The 17,596-nt window shown below is 39.0% G+C and overlaps 1 protein-coding gene across 5 annotated transcripts in view; it reads right to left on the bottom strand.

Moving 5' to 3' along the window:
- pard3aa (par-3 family cell polarity regulator alpha, a) overlaps window positions 1–17,596 on the bottom strand; it is a 799,897-nt gene that overhangs the window by 90,388 nt on the left and 691,913 nt on the right. For all 5 annotated transcript variants that reach the window (XM_041183914.1, XM_041183910.1, XM_041183913.1 and 2 more), the window contains one exon: window positions 14,348–14,473. In XM_041183914.1, the coding sequence (XP_041039848.1) occupies window positions 14,348–14,473 (126 nt within the window). The remainder of the gene's footprint in view (window positions 1–14,347; window positions 14,474–17,596) is intronic.

Raw genomic sequence — 17,596 nt, 5'->3', positions numbered from 1 at the left:
TCAAATAGAAATAAATATGTATAATCTAATAGTCATTACAAAACCTTGGCTGGGACCTGAATATTCAAAGGTACTTGACATTTCATAAGGACAGAAAACTCGGGAAAGGTGGTGGGGAAGCTCTGTTAATTAAGAATGACTTTAGTACAATAGTAGAGATGACCTTATTTCTAAAGATCAAGATGTAGAATCAGTTTGAGTAGAGATAAGAAATAGCAAAGATAAGAAGTCACTTGTGGGAGCAGTTTATACACCCACTAACAGTAACTACACTGTAGGACAGAGTATACAGGAAGAAATAATGGGACTTGTGAGAAAGGTACAGCAATAATATGGATGATTTTAATTTACACATAGATTGGATGAATCATAGTGGCAAAGGTAGCCTGGAAGATGAGTTCATCGTGTTTTCGGGACAATTTCTTACAGCAGCATATTCTAAAACCAACCAAAGGCCAGACTATTCTAGATCTGATAATGTGCAATGAGACAGGATTAATTGATGAACTCATAGTAAAGGAGCCTCTAGATAACAGTGATCATAACATGATTGAATTGTACAGTTTAAAGGTGAGTATGTGGAAGCAAGACAGATTCTAGGGGAAGAACGCACCACCCATGCCAATTGGAAGAAAAAGTGTACAATTCTGCAAGATTATGGCAGGTCAGAAGATTGGACAGAATATAAAAGCCAGCAAAGAATGACTAAAAAAATGAGGGAGAAATTAGGAAAAGAGAGACAGCTAGCCAAAAACAGATAGTAAGTGTAAGAGGAAAAGAGTAACTAAAGTGAGTGTTGGTCCTCTAGAGAGAGCATCGGGGGAATTAATAATGGGAAGTGAGGAAATGGCAGAAGCTTTGAACAGATATTTTGCATGTCTTCACCTTAGAAGGCAGTGTAAATCAAGAGGTGAAAGGAAGGGAGGAACCTAAAACAATTATGATCACCAGGGAAAGGGTACAGAGAAAACTATTAGAACTGAAGGCTGACAAGTCCCGAGGACATAATGGACTTCACTCTGCAGAGAAAATAGATGCATTAGATGCAATTTTCCAAAATTTCCTAGACTCTGGAAAGATATCATCAGATTGGAAAATAGCGAATGTAACACTCCTAGTTAAGAAAGAGGGGAAAGAGAAAGCAGTTAGCCTGACGTCTGTCATTGGGAAATGCTAGAATCTATTACTCAGGATTTGCAGTAAGGCACATAGAAGATCAAAGAGAACCACAAAGAGATCATGCTGTAGGGGGTAACATATTAACATGGATAGAGGATTAGTTAGCTAACAGGAAGCAGAGGGCAGGGATAAATGGTCATTTTCCAGTTGGAAAGGTGTAAATGTGAAGGTGTAAAAGGGTCAGTGCTGGGGCCTGAACTATTTACAATCTATATTAATGACTTGGATAAAGGGACTGAATGTATGGTTGCTACACTTGCTGATGAGACAAAGATAGGCAATAAAGTAAGTTGTGAAGAGGACAGAAGTTGTCTGAAACAGGACATAGATAGGTTAAGTGATTGGGCAAAAATTTGCCAGATGGAGTAAAATGTGGAAAATGTGAACTTGTCCATTTTGGCCGAAAAAATATAAAAGCACTTATTTAAATGGATAGAGTTTGCAGTACTCTGCGGTACAGAGGGATCTGGCTGTCCTTGTATATAAATCACAAAGGTACCACAGGTACAGCAAGTGTTTAGAAAGGCAAATGGAATGTTGGCGTACATTGTAAGGGAAATAGAATATAAAAGTAGGGAGATTTTGCTACAGTTGTAGAGGGGGTTGGTGAGACCACAGCTGGAATATTATTTGGTCTCCTTACTTAAGACATAAATACGTTAGAAGCAGCTCAGAGAAGGTTCACTCGGCTGATTCCTGGGATGAAGAGGTTATCTCACGATGAAAGGTTGGACAAGCTGGGCCTGTGTCCATTGGAGTTTAGAAGAATAAAAGGTGATTTTTAAAAATTCTTTCACGGAGTGGCAGCGTTGCTGGCTGCCAGTATTTATTGCCCATTCCTAATTGTCCTCGAGAAGATGCTGGTGAGCTGCCTTCTTGAACTGCTACAGACCGTATGGTGTAGGTACTCCTACAATGCTGTTAGGGAGTTCCAGGATTTTCACCCAGTGAAGGAACAAGGATATAATTCCTAGTCAAATGGTGTGTGTCTTGGAGGGGAACTTGAGGGTGATAGTGTTCCCATGCATCTGCTGCCCTTATCCTTCGAGGTTGTAGAGGTCATGGGTTTGGAAGGTGCTGTTGAAGGAGCTTTGGTGAGCTGCTTCACCATACTACATGACTGAAACATATAAGATCCTGAGCGGACTTGACAGAATGGATGCTGAGAGGATGTTTTCCCTTATGGGAAAAACTAGAACAAGGGAACAGAATTAAAAATAAGGGGGTCCCCCATTTAAATTGGAGGTGAGGGGAAATTTTTTTCTCTCAAAGGGTCATTAGTCTGTGGAATTTTTTTCTCCAGAGCTGTGGAGACAGGGTCATTGAATATTTTTTAAGGCTGAATTAGATTTTTGATTGACATGGGAGTCAAAAGTTTTAGGGGTTAGACAGGAAGTACAGTTGAGGCCCCAGCCATGGTCTTATCAAATGGCAGGCCAGGCTCAAGGTACCTGTTCCCAATTCGGATGTACATTTGTTATGTAGATTTCACTCACTGTAACATTATTCAACTATGTGATAGTAAGACACTTTGCTGTTTATTTACCCTTGTCACATTGAAATATTGTGTTCTCAATCAAGCTGAAATGATCATTGAATCTACCAACTATCTTGGTTGACTGTAACTTTCATTGGAGATGACACAAATTTCGTAAAGATCCATTTCTATGCTTGCGAGTAAGAAAGTGCAGCAGCTTTCGACTTGTGTAATCCCTTCTCATCTTGCTGCAAAAGATTTGATGTACAATGCCAGAGGCCATTAGCATCTACTGTAGATTATAGCACATCAATTCTACTCCACTACCCACTGAAACAGCATACAGGTCCAATTCATTTAATTGCAACAGCTGTCAGTCAAGCTATCCCAATGCTTTACCTGAAGCAAAAAGTAACACCTTTAGGAAGCAAATGTAACCTTTGAAAGATGGCAATTGGGCAAAGAAATATACAATGGTGGAGCCAATAATGTGGAAGAAAAGCATTTCACAATGCTTCCAAGAATGCAGATGCCTGAAAGTTGTATCGAGCCTGCAGCAGCCTTCCTTATCATAGTCCACTTTACACGTCATCTTTTGCTGGCCCCAGTTAATCTAAGCTTTCTTCACATTGATCTTGGAGAGATGCTTCCATTTCCATTGCAGCACTACGATTTCTGAGATTTGTTAAGTATTATTTAAATACAAGTCTTTCATAAATTTCCTCACTTTAGGGTCCAGTGGGCCTAAGAACATCCAGCAATATACCAGAGGGAATTATGCTGATATATAATCAACTCAGAATGAATCCTGAGACTAGTGAACTCAATATTATAGTTTTAAAATGTTATAATAAATACAACCCAAAATTACTTTCCTTCCCTTGTAGTTCCACTGAATGTCATCTTATCCCAATACACAGTTAAATAAAACGGTAATGCGTGACTTCCATTACCAAGTTCTCTGAATGTTACAGACTCCAAAATTGGGTATAAAAACTGCTGGTAACCAAAGCCAGATTTCAAGCTGACCACCATTTCAGTTCAGTTGAATCACATTTTAAAGCAATTCAGAAACAGGCCAGGCAAAAGCTGCATTGTTGGGAGATATCACCCTTCAGAAGGAATATTAAACCAAGGTCTAGTCTGCTTGTTTACTTGGACATTAAAGATCCGCAGGAACTGAGACCAAGCCTAACTCCACCCACCACCACCATATACAGAAGTATTAATCTTTTCTCTCATTGCCTTTTTTTGGAAATTGCAAACCAGAAAATAACTGCTCCATATGTCTACAGAATAACGCTCAACCGTTTATTGTGGGCAGCATTCAGATGTTTCTAAAATTTAACGAGCACTATTTAAACGTAAAACATTGTTGATTCCCCTCACTTCAGGGTCCCATGGGAACATCAGGCAATTATTGCAAGGGTGTTAATTGGTGTTAGTAAAGTAGAGCTTGAAGGTGGCCAATTCCAGGGACAGCAATGGCTCCAATAGTTGCATCTTCACACAGAACAGCATCACAATAGGTGGGTTAAAAAAAAGCCTTATTCTTATTTAGATGTGTTTTAGGATGCAAACCACCACTGGGGCTGTAATTCACAACCATAAAGGGCCCGAGGTAAGTATTTTAGCCATTCACTACTCCACTGACTTACTGGAATTTGTTATTAATTATTAATGTTTACCTTTAAGTAAATAGAGCAGATTCTAGGCTATATCACCTCCATTGATCTGAACTATGAAACTTTCTGAACTGCATTAGCACCTCTATAACAAATGAGCCTTGACTGCTGATGCAGCAATGTACTTGCTTACTGACCTATATGCTCTTTAAAGCAAAGCAAATACTGAGGAACTACCTGAACTGTAGTCTCTCTGTTGCATTTAAATTGCGCTCCTTTCATTGTTCAATGATAATCTGGGAAAGAATAAAAACCCTTGCAAAACAGGTCAATGGAATGGGGGCAGGCAAGAGGAAAAAAGGAAGGCCTTGCAAAATAATTTTGTTCAGGACAGAGAGGTAGAATTTGCACTTTAGATACAACCAGGTAGTTGCCCCCAAAATGCATTTGAAATTCTACAGTTAATGCTTCAGGTTGTGACCTTCCATCAGGTAAAAGGTCATGACTTGAAACGTTAAATCTGCTTTCTCTCCACAGATGCTGCCAGACTTGCTGTGTTTTTCCAACATTTTCTGTTTTTATTTCAGATTTCCAGCAACTGCAGTATTGTGGTTTTGAAAATGTGCAGATTAGGTTGCAGTTCAAGATTCTGCTAAAATTTATTTGCGTAACCACAAATGGAAAATGTTCCATAAATCAATGTAATTGGAGCAGTGTAATAGAAGAGAATTGTTTTATTCTCTCTTTCCTGTGCCATACAGTTTTGGAATCTTTCTACAATCAGAGACTCAACAATAACAAAAACAACAACATGTATTTATTTAGCACCTTCATCATAATGAAATACCCCAAGACATTGGACAGGAGTGTACTGAAAGAAAATTTGACATTGAGGCATATAAGGTACTATTAAGTCAGATGGTCAAAGAGGTAGGTTTTGAGGAGCATCTTAAGTTTAGGGAATTCCAGAGCATAGGGCCTAGGCAACTTGAAGGCTCAGTCGCCAATGGTGGAACAAATGAAATCAGGGATGTTCAAGAAGCCAGAATTATAGAGACACAGAAATATCAGAGGTCTCTGGGGCTTGAGGAGATTACGGGAGGCGGGGGGCAGACTTTTCAAAAGAAGGATGAGAATTTTAAAATTGAAGCATTGTTTACCTAGGAGAAACACAGGACTGAAAGGAGAAGGGTGATGGAAGAAGGGAAGTAGGTGCGAGTAAGGATACCAGCAGCAGGGTTTTTGGAGGGCCTCAAACTATGGAGGGTAGAATGTGGGAGGCTGCATAGGAGTGCGTTGGCACAGTGAATATAGTGTAACATAGGCACGGATGAGGGTTTAGCAGCAGATTCGGTGAGGCAGTGATTTAAAGGCTAATACTTCTCACTTTAGTGCTACAAGACCAATTCTCAAAAAAGACGTATTTTTAGAATTCAAATCCTGATCTGATATTCTCTAAGTAGCTGGGTTCTGTTTTTTGTTGTAATTTCTAACTACTTTTAAGCCTGCAGAAGATCTTACTTTTTCACCTTTAAATGGCTAATTATATATTGAAGAATGTCTTTGTTCACTCACTCACTGCTTGAACTCTCCTTGGATGGCTCTCTCTCTCTTTACTCTCTGACACTGTTACTTTACACGGTATGTCTAACCCACTTAGCAGTAATCTTCTCAGCTGGAGATGGGTTTGATGAACTCACTTCTTCTTAAACTCTCTCTGCCTTTCTCTCATGTATAAAGGTACATATCTTCGGCATCTTTGCTGTTTTATGTCCTGTGGGCTGTCATGGTTTCCATTGTGAAACCAGGTGACCTAATTGCTCATTTGTGATGTGGGCCCTGGGTCATGCGCCCATTTAAGCCCTTCTAGCAGTTTGTGTCAGTTTAAGACAGGTGCATGCACAGCCACAACATAATGACAAGGCAGTCATTGTAACTTATGGCAGCCATGCTGGATGGTGTAGTTGTTTGTCCCTAATTTGGACTCTACAGTATCACAAGCTTTCAAAGTACAGTACTTGTCCCAGAACATGCAGAAATGGGATTGTAGGGCAGAAAGTACTCCAAAGTTGAGATGTTTATTGACCAAATTCAGCTTTAAGTAGCTTAAAAATACAGGGTCTGATCTCTCCTGACCTACAGTTAGAATATATGGTAAAAAGGTTAGTCAAAGGAAGGGCAAGGCCAATTAGGGACCAGAAAAGGAGATTATCTTGTGGAGGCAGATGGCATGGGTGAGGTACTAAATGAGTTCTTTGCATCTATCTTCACTAAAGAAGATAATGCTGCCAATGTAGCAGTGAAGGAGGAGTTGGATATGATACTGGATAGGGAAAAAATAGGTAAAGCAAAGGTACTTTAAAGCTGGCAGATCTCAAAGTAGAAGAGTCGCCTGGTCTGTTTGAGATGCATCCTAGGTCACAGGGGGAAGTTAATGGGGGGGGGCGGGAATTGTCAACGCTCTGGCCACAATCCTCCAATCCTCCCTAGGTTATGGGGCTGCTGCCAGAAGACTGGAGGATTGTAAATCTTACACCCCTGTCCTAAAAAGGGGTGATGGATAAACCCAGCAAGGCCAGTCAACTTAATGTCAGTGATGGGGAAATACTCAAGACAAAATTAAATGGCATTTGAAAAAGTATAGGCTAATAAATGAAAGTAATCACAGATGTGTCAAAGGCAAATCCTGTTTGACTAACTTGATCAAGGTCTGTGGTGAAGTAATGAAGAGGGCTGATAAGGGTAGTATGCTTTAATATTGTGACTATGGACTTTTAGAAGGCATTTGAACACAAGAAAATTTGAAGCCCATGGGATTAAAGGGGCAGGCTACATGGATAAGAAACTAGCTTAAGAAACAGAAAGGACCACACTTTAGGAAGGATGTCAAGGCCTCAGAGAGGGCAGAGAGGGGATTTAACAGTTATGAGACACTTTAGTTCCACAGGGACACTAGGGAAATTGAATTGCTCACCTGAGAAAAGAGAAATTTAAAAGATAATTTAAACAATTTTTCAAAATTATGAAGGGCTCTGATAATGTAAGAACAAACTGTTTCCAGTGGCAGAAGGATCAACAACTAGAAGGCATAGCTTTAAGGTGACTGCCAATGAACCAGAGGTGACAAGAGTTGCTATGATCTGGTATTCCTCTCAGAAAGACTGGTGGAAACAGATTCAATTCTAATTTGCAAAATTGAATAGGTAAATACTTGAAGGGGAAAGATTTGCAAGGCAATGGGAGGGAGCTGGATAGGGTGACTCATTGTTAGCTCCTTCAAAGAGCTGGCATATACATGGTGGGCTGAATGGTCTCCTTGTGTTGTATCATTCTATGATTAAAAAGTATCCTTTGACTTATTTAAAAGTGGTAATTTGGTACAGTTTCATTAATACAGTTGAATTGGGTCTATCGGCAAAAATAACCATTTTAATATGGGTGTCCAGTCCTCCTCCTGAGACCAAAAATGATTTTTTTTAAAAATTGTTCTGATCCTTTTAACAGTTTCAGTGATGTATACTAGTCAGTTCCTTTGTAAACAACATTTTTTTGATAGGAAAGACCTAAAATGTCCCTACTAATACCTGTCTGTCTAAAAAAATAAACCAAAGCAAACATCAGAAACTCTCAATTTCAACATGGGAGGCATAGCCATTTGTGAGGCTATGAATTGAATACTGAACCATAAAAGATTGCTGAAAACTTGAACATTGGCGGGTTTGGGTGCAACTGGCTCAAATTTAAAATTTTTGTGCTATTTCGGGTGATTTCACCCAGATTACACTGATTTTATTAGCAGAAACTCTACCCCAGAATTTTGAATCTTTCTTTCAGAATGAAAGGTAATGGTGGTGGGATATCTGAACCCAACCAGGATGCAGTAAAATATTCCTTTATTCATTCCGTGGTTTGCAATGTTAATGTTAAACGTTTTGAATTGATTACATAATACCATTTATTGCTTTTATTTTGAAGTTAAATACAACCCAAAAGTAATATCTTTATTACAGAAAGAAAAGCCCTCAGTCATATGTTTTAACTGATATCCTGACCTTTGCAATTTTTATAAACTCGGCTTCGTGTCTCCATTTACTTTGCTTGTAATACAGCAAAATACAGAAGGTTCAGAGAACTGTTAGCTGCTAAAATCATCACATTTTCATCAATAATTCGTGACTCCGTTCTACCTGAAACTTAGAAATTTGATTTGCAATGTTTTGAAAGAACAAGATGCCCATGGATGCTAACCAGAGATAATTTGCAACTCCACGTTAATTAAATATTAAAAAGCTACGTTCCATCTTTATGAAACTTGCAGGGTGCATTAGTTATGCTAAAAAGGCAGAAGTCTGCTAATTGGACCATATTTACATATGCAGATGAGCCATCCAAAATAGTTTCCCCACTGTAATTAATGTAACACAAACGGTGCGTTACATGCATAGTTACGCTTATGTCTCTGTCCATTTGTAGAGCTAATTTCTTCATTGAAATTCTAATTTGTACATTATACTTCAACCAGTACTTGAAGTGCAAATTCTTTGCCTGTTTCAAAAAAAAAACCTGAATAACTCAACATTCCCTTCAGTATTCATTGCATTTCTTTTAGCCAAAGAATACATCCAATGGGTCTTTGATTCTCAATTTATGCATGCTACAAGAGGATGTGGAAGCTTTGGAATAAGTGTAAGGAACAGCGACAAGAATGAATCCAAATGACTTAAGAAGGAAGGTTAAAAAAGCTAAATCTCTACAGTCTGGAGAAAGGACAATTAAAGAAGGACCTTGCTGAGGTATATTTATATTAAATGGATTAGGTAAGGTAAATCTTAATACAACTTTAAAAAATAAGCCAGGGTAATAGAATCAGAGGTCATAAGTATAAACCAGTGAAAAATAAATTTGGAAGGAAAATTTTCACCAAAAGGCTGATACCTGTATGGATAATCTGCCGGATAAAGTAATAGAGAGCCCTTATGTTTAGGGTATTCAATCTACAGCTGGATACTAGGATGGGTAGCTAGAATAATGAAGAACCAGAGTATATTGGGCTCTCTCTATACATTTAACTATGGTTTTATTCTGGTAAAATCTACAATCTATAAACAGATTAGTGTTAGGGGCCAGTCATTTATGAAATACTGATTTATATTCAGCACAAATTCAACAGCAATGCTGGACCAGTGAACATAAGCCATTTACTTCCCCACAAATCCACAACACACATTCTGTTGATGTGACTGACTTGAATTTTCTTCTCAGGTAATAGAAAATAAATATTATACGTATTATTTTGCTGAGTTCAAACAGATGAAGAATGAGAGATGTGACAAAAACACATTAAAAATCTCCCAAAATAACTTAAACTCTCTAAAAATATTTTAAGCTAAGCAGAACATTTCAGCGGTATGTCAGGTCATGCACAGGGATTATACTTTTTAATTGTTATCCATGCTCAAAGTGTTTTAATGTGCGGGGTTAGTGTGTTTTCTTACCCTCAGGTTGGTTAGTCCCAATTTAAATAGATCCAGCAGCAAGCTTTTGTGAATGTAAAAATAAAGATTATTTATTATCACACACCTGCCCCAGAGGTTTAACGCAACGTCTCACACATTATCTCACTCACACACACAAAGATTAGATAAAGATTAAGGAAAAAATGTGATTAAAATCTGAAATTATTTTAGTCTCCTTTGTAGCAGGCCTGTAGTTTCTTAGATGAGTTGATGCTTTAGCTGAAGTGGAGGTTTTGTGAAAGCAGAGGATTCTCAATAAATTACAAGGTTTCTTATGGTTGCCAGGAGATCGGTTCTCAGGTGAACTTGAAGTTGGAACAGGTTTGGGGGAATGTCCTTCTCCTAGTTTCAAGGTATAGCTGTATATTACCTTGGCTGCATAATTGTCTTGTATCCAGTTCAATGGCTTAGACGGTGTTTCTGATGGTATCTGTTCCAAAACAGCTTCTGCTGTTATTTTTAAAAGCTGATAACAAACATGGCTGCTTGACCCATGTGACCTGTTACAAGTCCAAGGTTCTTATCCAAATATGGTTTGTTAAGCTGGTAAACATTCTGTGTTCTGGCTTTTCACACCCTGAAAGTTTCTTACAGTCAAGGTCTGTGTGTTTGGGATGAGGATACACCAAAATACAATGAAATGTCGATGAGATTCATTACATATTCATGTAACACCAATTGAGTTCTGATGTCTCTACTATCTATGGGAAAGCAGAAAGATGAGTTGGCTGATGTGTTATAGTCATTTCTGTTGACAATCCATTCTTAACAAAGGGATGTGTGAATTTCACAAGTGGCTGAAATTGTCCATGTTTTAATTAGATATTTGCTTCAGCACCACCTGGAATTGAATATTGCGAAGTTGCATCCGGTGCAGCAGCCATCTTACTAGCTCTTGGTGTCCACCTTTTAAAATATAGCTTTAAAATTTGTAATATCTTCATGCCTGTACAGTGGCTTATGAAGCACTGAACTATTGTGGCCCTAAAAATGTTCAAGAACAAGAAAAGACTATCAAGGATGACAAAACTCATTTCTCTGGGTCTGAAAAACTCCCGACAGTTTGAAAAGTTAAAGTTGCTGAGGAGATCAGAAATCATAGGTGCGTGAATTCCAGCCCCACCTTAATTTTCTTGCATTTCTAATCTTCTCTCCTAAAAACCACCTCCGCCTGCTAGGCCATGGATCCACAGGTGGCTGTAGTTGATATGTCAAGAGTTTTACATCAAATATGCAGGTATGTTGCCTTCTGTGTCCATTCCGCTTTTGCAAAGGTAACCACTTAAACCCAACTTTCTCTGGTGGGGAGTAATATTTACATCCCTCAAGTGCCTCACAGATAATGAAAGGTCATATTATTTAGGTGGGAATTCAAATGGTTTTGATTTGGGTACTGGTTGGAGTCATATCTAGCACAAAGAACAATGCTTGTGGTTGTTGGAGGTCAATCATCTCAGTTCCAGAATATTGCTGCAGGAATTCCTCAGGGCAGAGTCCCAGGCCAAACCATCTTCAGCTGCTTCATCAAAGACCTTCCCTCCAACATAAGTGGAGATGTTTGCTGATGGTTGCACGTGGTTCAGAACCATTCATGATTCCTCAGATACTGAAGTAGTCCATGTCTGTAGGCAGTAAGACTGGGACAACATTCAGGCTTGAGCTGATAAGTGGCTAGTAAAATTCATGCCATACATGTGCCAGGCAATGACAATCTCCAACAAGAGAGAATCTAACCATCACCCCTTCACATTCAATGGCATTACTATTGCTGAATCCCCCACTATCAACATCCTGGGGGTTACCATTGACTAGAAACTGAACTGGACCAGCCATATAAATATTGTGGTCAGTTTGGGAGTACTATGGCGAGTAACTCGCTTGCTCACTCCTCTAAGTCTGTCCACCATCTACAAGGCACAAGCTAGGAGTGTGTTGGAACACTCTCCAGTTGCCTGGATGGTTGCAGCTCCAATAACACTCAAGAAGCTCAACATCTTCCAGGGCAAATCATGTTAATTGGCTCCCTATCCAACAACTATAACATTCACTCTCTCCACCACCAATACACAGAGGCAGCAGCTTGCACTGCAGCAACTCACCAAGGTTCCTTTGACAGAACCTTCCAAACCCATGACTCTACCACCTAGAAGGACAAGGACAGCAGATGCCTGGGAATATCACCACCTGCAAGCTCCCTTCCAAGCCACACACCATCCTGACTTGGAATTACATCGCCGTTCCTTCACTGTTGCTAGGTCAAAATCCCAGGGCTCCTTTCCTAACAGCATTGTGGGTGTACCTACACTACATGGACTGCAGCGGTTCAAGAAGGTGGCTTAGCACCACCTCAAAGGTAGTTAGGGTGGGCAATAAATGCTGGTCTAGCCAGCGATGTCCACAGCCCTTGAGAGAATAAATAAAACTGAATCATTATAGCTATGCCTAATCCTGCTCTGACCTGATACCTTAACTTTCTAGCAGTGGTCATACAATAATTTTCAGAAGTAGGAACCCAGGCTCTTTCTTCGTTCTCTGGCCAAGGCCAATTGTATTCTTCCAACTCTTTACAGTTAACTTAACACGGATCCTGAATCAAACCTGAGACCTTCCTGTCTAGAAGCTACAAAATATAATTAGAACACATGTCACAATTTTAGAAAGTATGCCAACATCCCATTGTGTATTCTTACAAAGCTGGCGGAGTGCTGCTGCCATCGTGCATCGGGTTTATTTGAAACAACTCCATTTCTGCATTTCTACTGAGACAGACCTGCCAGTTTCCCAAAATGTTTAGACTGAATACTCCGAACTTAATAAAACAAAAATGATGGCAAACAAATTTATAACGCATTCAGGAAAATGTTTCTAATTAAAAAGGAGTTATAAACCAAATTGTTGCAGTGATTATTCATTATATTAGGACTTTTACTCTACATATCTTCTATTTTATAAATAAATTTACAGGCAAATTTCCACTGAGTAATGTATTATTTTTAAAACATAGGTGGAGGTCAACCAGTCAAGAGGTTGAGAGAATGTAGAATTCTGACAGACAAGTTTCTGTCTCGCCCTGTTGTTGAGGCTTACCACCCCAAGAGACAATGGACTAATGAAAGATAACAATTTTGTTTTTAAAAAACAACCTTGTAAGAAAGCCTATAGAAATTTCACATAGGAAGCACACAGTACATGAATTGTATCTTATTACAGATACAATAGTGGACTGTTCCAATTAACAACTTACTTTTGTACAGTTTGAGATTGCTAGAATAATTGGAGCCACAATGTAAAACAGTTTCTGCACTAAATTGCTCAAAAGTCTTCAAAGCAATTGTGTTTGTCCCATTTTATGTATACACATTTATTACAAATATGCTTTACCAGTAACCAAAGACCTTTCCCAATGTCACTTGATCATCTATACAGGCCAACATGTTTCACAATCATCAGTGTTTTGAGACAGGCAACAAAGCTACTATTTTGAAGTAGGTCCTGGTGCCACCACAAACATGGATACATTTTGAAGGAATGGTGGTCAGGGTGGGGAGGGGAAGATGCAGGAAACCATAAGAAATGTTAAAAGGTATTAGCTGCTTCTCAGAGCCAATGATTTTTCAGTAATCAGTGTGGATGAAACCACAAAGTGCCATTTTCATGGGTCTGCCAAGCTGGCTTTGATCAAAGAAAAGCACTCAAGACGCAACATTATAGTAACATAGAAATTCTGTCCGACATTATCTCTGAATGGTCCACTCCTAATTTTAAGGTAACAACCGCTTGCTCTGGACTCTGCCACAAGAGGAAATAAGTTTCTCTCTACCCATCCAATCAACTCCTTTGATCATTTTAAACACCTCAATTAGATCATCCCTTCTATGTTCCACATTGCTCCAACTCCTTCTTGTGAATGCACCAGCTGGTACTGTGTGATGTGACTAAAAGAAAAGTAAAATCAAAAGTAATATTTCCTAAGCACATCCAAATTGCAATTTCAGAGTAATTTGAAATAACTTGGTCTATGTGCTATTTTAGCTATTGTAAAATAACCAAAAACTATTAATATCATAATGATTTTTAAGCATTGCTGCCAATTACATAACCAAATATTTTGTTTTACTTGGATCCTTGCTTGGAAGAATTTCAATAAGACACCCAAAAAATAAAAGCTACATTGCATAATAAGGATGGATATTAAAATGCTGGCAATACTTCTTGTATTTCATGTTAGAAACATTTTTTTAAAAATAACTTTGTGATGAGAGTGCACATTGACTGTGGAACAACATTAAATCCTTTGTAACTTTGCCATTCTTCTGTCACACGTTTTCCCTTACCAATTAGATTTAAAAAATTTGCCTTGAATATAATTCAGAATCCTACAGACTGCTTTATATTTATGTCTGGGTAATTTGAACAGCAAGAAGACTTCTTCATTTTCACTGCTATGATACTTATGATACACACCATGTTGCAATGACTGGTAGCTTTTCCTAGCTTCTGCATGGAGTATCAAAAAGAATACATTCTCTTTATGTACTACATAATCATACCTCTCCTGCTCCTGTCTCATTCGTGTCCGCTCATCTTCAGATGGCAGAGTTTCTTCCACCTTGCCCTTGTTTGACCCTTTACGATCAAGCTTCCCAACTTTTTCCTCTTTGCGGTATTTTCCAAACCTGAAGGGCACAATAAATTTTAATAAATGCTCAGAAATCATCTTATTTATTATGCAATGTTTTATTCTGCTGAGTAACTTCTACAGGTAACAGCCATGTTGATCTTTTGCAAGAGGTCTAACAGCAGAGTGCACAACTTAATAAAGGTATGTCAAGAACTTGAGTAGTCTGCAGAAATAAATGTGACTAGACAGGCTTATTAAAATGAGTGTACACTATTTTCTTTTCCCTCTTGCCCCATGCTCTGTGTTCTCCCTGCTCCATCTCATTGTTTTGTGAGCTATGGTTCAGTGACCGCACAAGTAACCACTGCTCATGTGTGAATCTAAATAATGTGTATCGCCACCGATGCAATCATGCAGGGCATCCAAGCCAAGACTAATCCTGCCTTCGCCCAGAGCTTATATACACTTCCCATGAAATTGATCAGGAATGGAAACCCTTTCCGAGCCTTCTTCAGTGCACTTACAGTGGCACCACCTGTGGGCGACCCTGCTGGTTTTTATGGCTCAACTACTCACCATCAAACTAGCTCAGTGATTGGACTGCCATGGATCATTATTATCTTCTGTCTTTTTCTTTGCTTTGCCATTCCCTGGCTGCTGCATCATTCAGACCAAAAGGGAGAGAGGGAGGGGAAATATGCTCCAATTTCTCCAACAATATCTCTCTAAAACTTGCCTCCAGAAGGTGGAGGGGGCAGCCCAAGCTTTGGCATATCTGCAGGGAGATGGAACTGAATGCAGGGCGTAGGCACTCGGAGAAACTGCAGGCATAAATCCACACTCTAGCGCCTAAAATCGCAATAACATAAATAGGAGCAGAAGTAGGCCATTTGACTTGAGCCCGCTCTGCCATTAAATGAGATCATGGCTGATCTGATCTTGGCCTCAACTCCACTATTCTGCCTGTTCCCCCTAACCCTCAATTCTCCTTTAGTTCAAGAATGTCTATCTCAGCTTTGAATATATTCAATGGCTCAGCCTCCACATCTTTTCAGGAGAATCCCAAAGTTTCATGACCTTCTTGAGAAAAAAGAAGTCCTCTTCAACTCCAGTGCTTCAGGAGCAAAGCTATCATAGAATGAAGGAGACCATCAATTACATTCACATAAAAGCAAAATGAAAAGCTAGGTATCCATTTAAACATCAGGTTAATGGGACTATACTGTAGTCTGCAACTCCAGAATCCAACTATTCGCTGATCATTATTTTCAACACTCACTTCATTTGCTCCGTGTATTATTTATAGGGGTAGCTCTAACATAACTATAAAAAGCTTCAGTTGATAGACTTCCAAGGAGCTTGTCCCAGCAATAAACAGATAGGACTTTGGTTACAACCATTACCAGGCCAACATCCATAATAGGATGCCTTGTCCAAAATCTTAACATTTTACTTTTTTCTAAGTTCTTAAAAAGCATTTCCTCCCTGTCCCAAGATTGCACAGGCAAGCCTAGTTAGTTCTATTATCTTATTAATGCATACTCTGATATCTCTATAATTCGATGTATTTTATGTGGACTTCCTACCAGAGTATTAATGAGGTTCATCTTCAGCTTCACTGTCTCAGTGGTAATCTGGCAGGGCTAATCACCTGTTCATTATAAAATCTGTCCAATTTTCATCCCAGTCAAATTAATTCGCTTTGCTCACAGCCTCTTCAGTTAGTATATCTTTTTCAAATTGCCATGTTTAAACAATTGGATTGAGCGATTGTCATTTTTGATTGGTAAACATCCCTAGATAAGTCCCTCTAGCTGAAGGATTTTGCTTCCCAACTAAATTTTACTACTAGCCATTTGGTAGTACAGAATGTGAGTATCGCTGAAACAAAGAGAATGTCTAAGCTTTTCATCTTGCACTCATCAGGATACTTGCAAGAATACCAATATAAGGGGAAAACAACAATTTATACTGTATGTGAAGTGAGTGCTGACTGGTTGGCAATTGGCGGTGCCATGGAGAATGTATCATTGATGGTGACTGACAGTTAACTGCTAAGCATTGTTTGAAATTGAAACCAGGCAGCTTGACCCTGATTGGTCAAAGCATTGCCCTGAGGAATGAGTCAGCGAATGGCTGTCAATTATTTTGTTTGGCTGAAACAGGCACAATGTATGTACATGTTCTTTCTGTCTGCAAAGAACAGGGCCCTGTGTATTAATATATGTAGCTTCCAGTACACCTACAGTCGACGATCCAGGAATTAATGTTGTTCTGAGAAAAAAAGCACAACTACTGTGAGTAGCACATGTTCATCACAAATAGAATGTTTTAAGATCATCTTTCATATGTTGCATGGATAAATTTGTGTGGCATTTCCAGTCTGCAGAAAAACTTCAGCAGTAGCAGAAGATGTTTTTTTAAACAGGTTGCAGGATTTACACCTTTAAAAAAGATATTTATATATAAAATAAATAAAGCGAATGCCTGGCTTCACTTTGATGCCAGGATCTTATCCAACGGCAAATCGTATTTAACTAGCTTGAGTTTTTTTGGTGAGGTAACAGAGAGGGTTGACGAAGGTCATGTGATTGATGTGGTGTACATGGACTTCTAAAATGTATTTGATAAAGTGCAACATAACAGGCTTGTTAGCCAAGTTGAAGGCCATGGAATAAAAGGAACAGTGGCAGCACTGATGCTCAGTTGAATGACAGGATACAGTGAACAGTGGTGAATTTTTCTGGGGCTAAAGGAAGAAGTATAGTGGTGTTCCCAGGCATCCATGTTAGGACCACTGCTTTTTTTGATCTATTATTAATGACCCTGACTTTAGTGTACAGGGCACAATTTCAAAATTTGCGGATGATGCAAAACTTGGAGTATTGTGATGTGTGTGGAGGATAGTGATAAGCTTCAAGAAGACTTGGACAGGTTGGGTGAAGTGGCAGAAATTTAATGCAGTCAAGTGTGAACTGTTTCATTTTGGCAGCAAGAACATGGAGGGCAATATAAAATTAAGGATTCAACTGTAAAGGGGTGTAAAGCAGAGGGATGTGGGGATAAATGTGCACAAAAAATTGAGGGTGGAAGGGCAAGTTGAGAAAGCAGTTAATAAAGCATACAGAATCTTCAGCTTTATAAACAGGAGCATAGGTTACAAAAGCAAGGAAGTTAC

This window comes from Carcharodon carcharias, chromosome 3, assembly GCF_017639515.1.
Source record: "Carcharodon carcharias isolate sCarCar2 chromosome 3, sCarCar2.pri, whole genome shotgun sequence".
Classification (NCBI taxonomy): Eukaryota; Metazoa; Chordata; class Chondrichthyes; order Lamniformes; family Lamnidae; genus Carcharodon; species Carcharodon carcharias.
The sequence above is the reverse complement of the archived record's forward strand: the minus strand, read 5'-3'. Positions and strand labels throughout refer to the sequence as shown.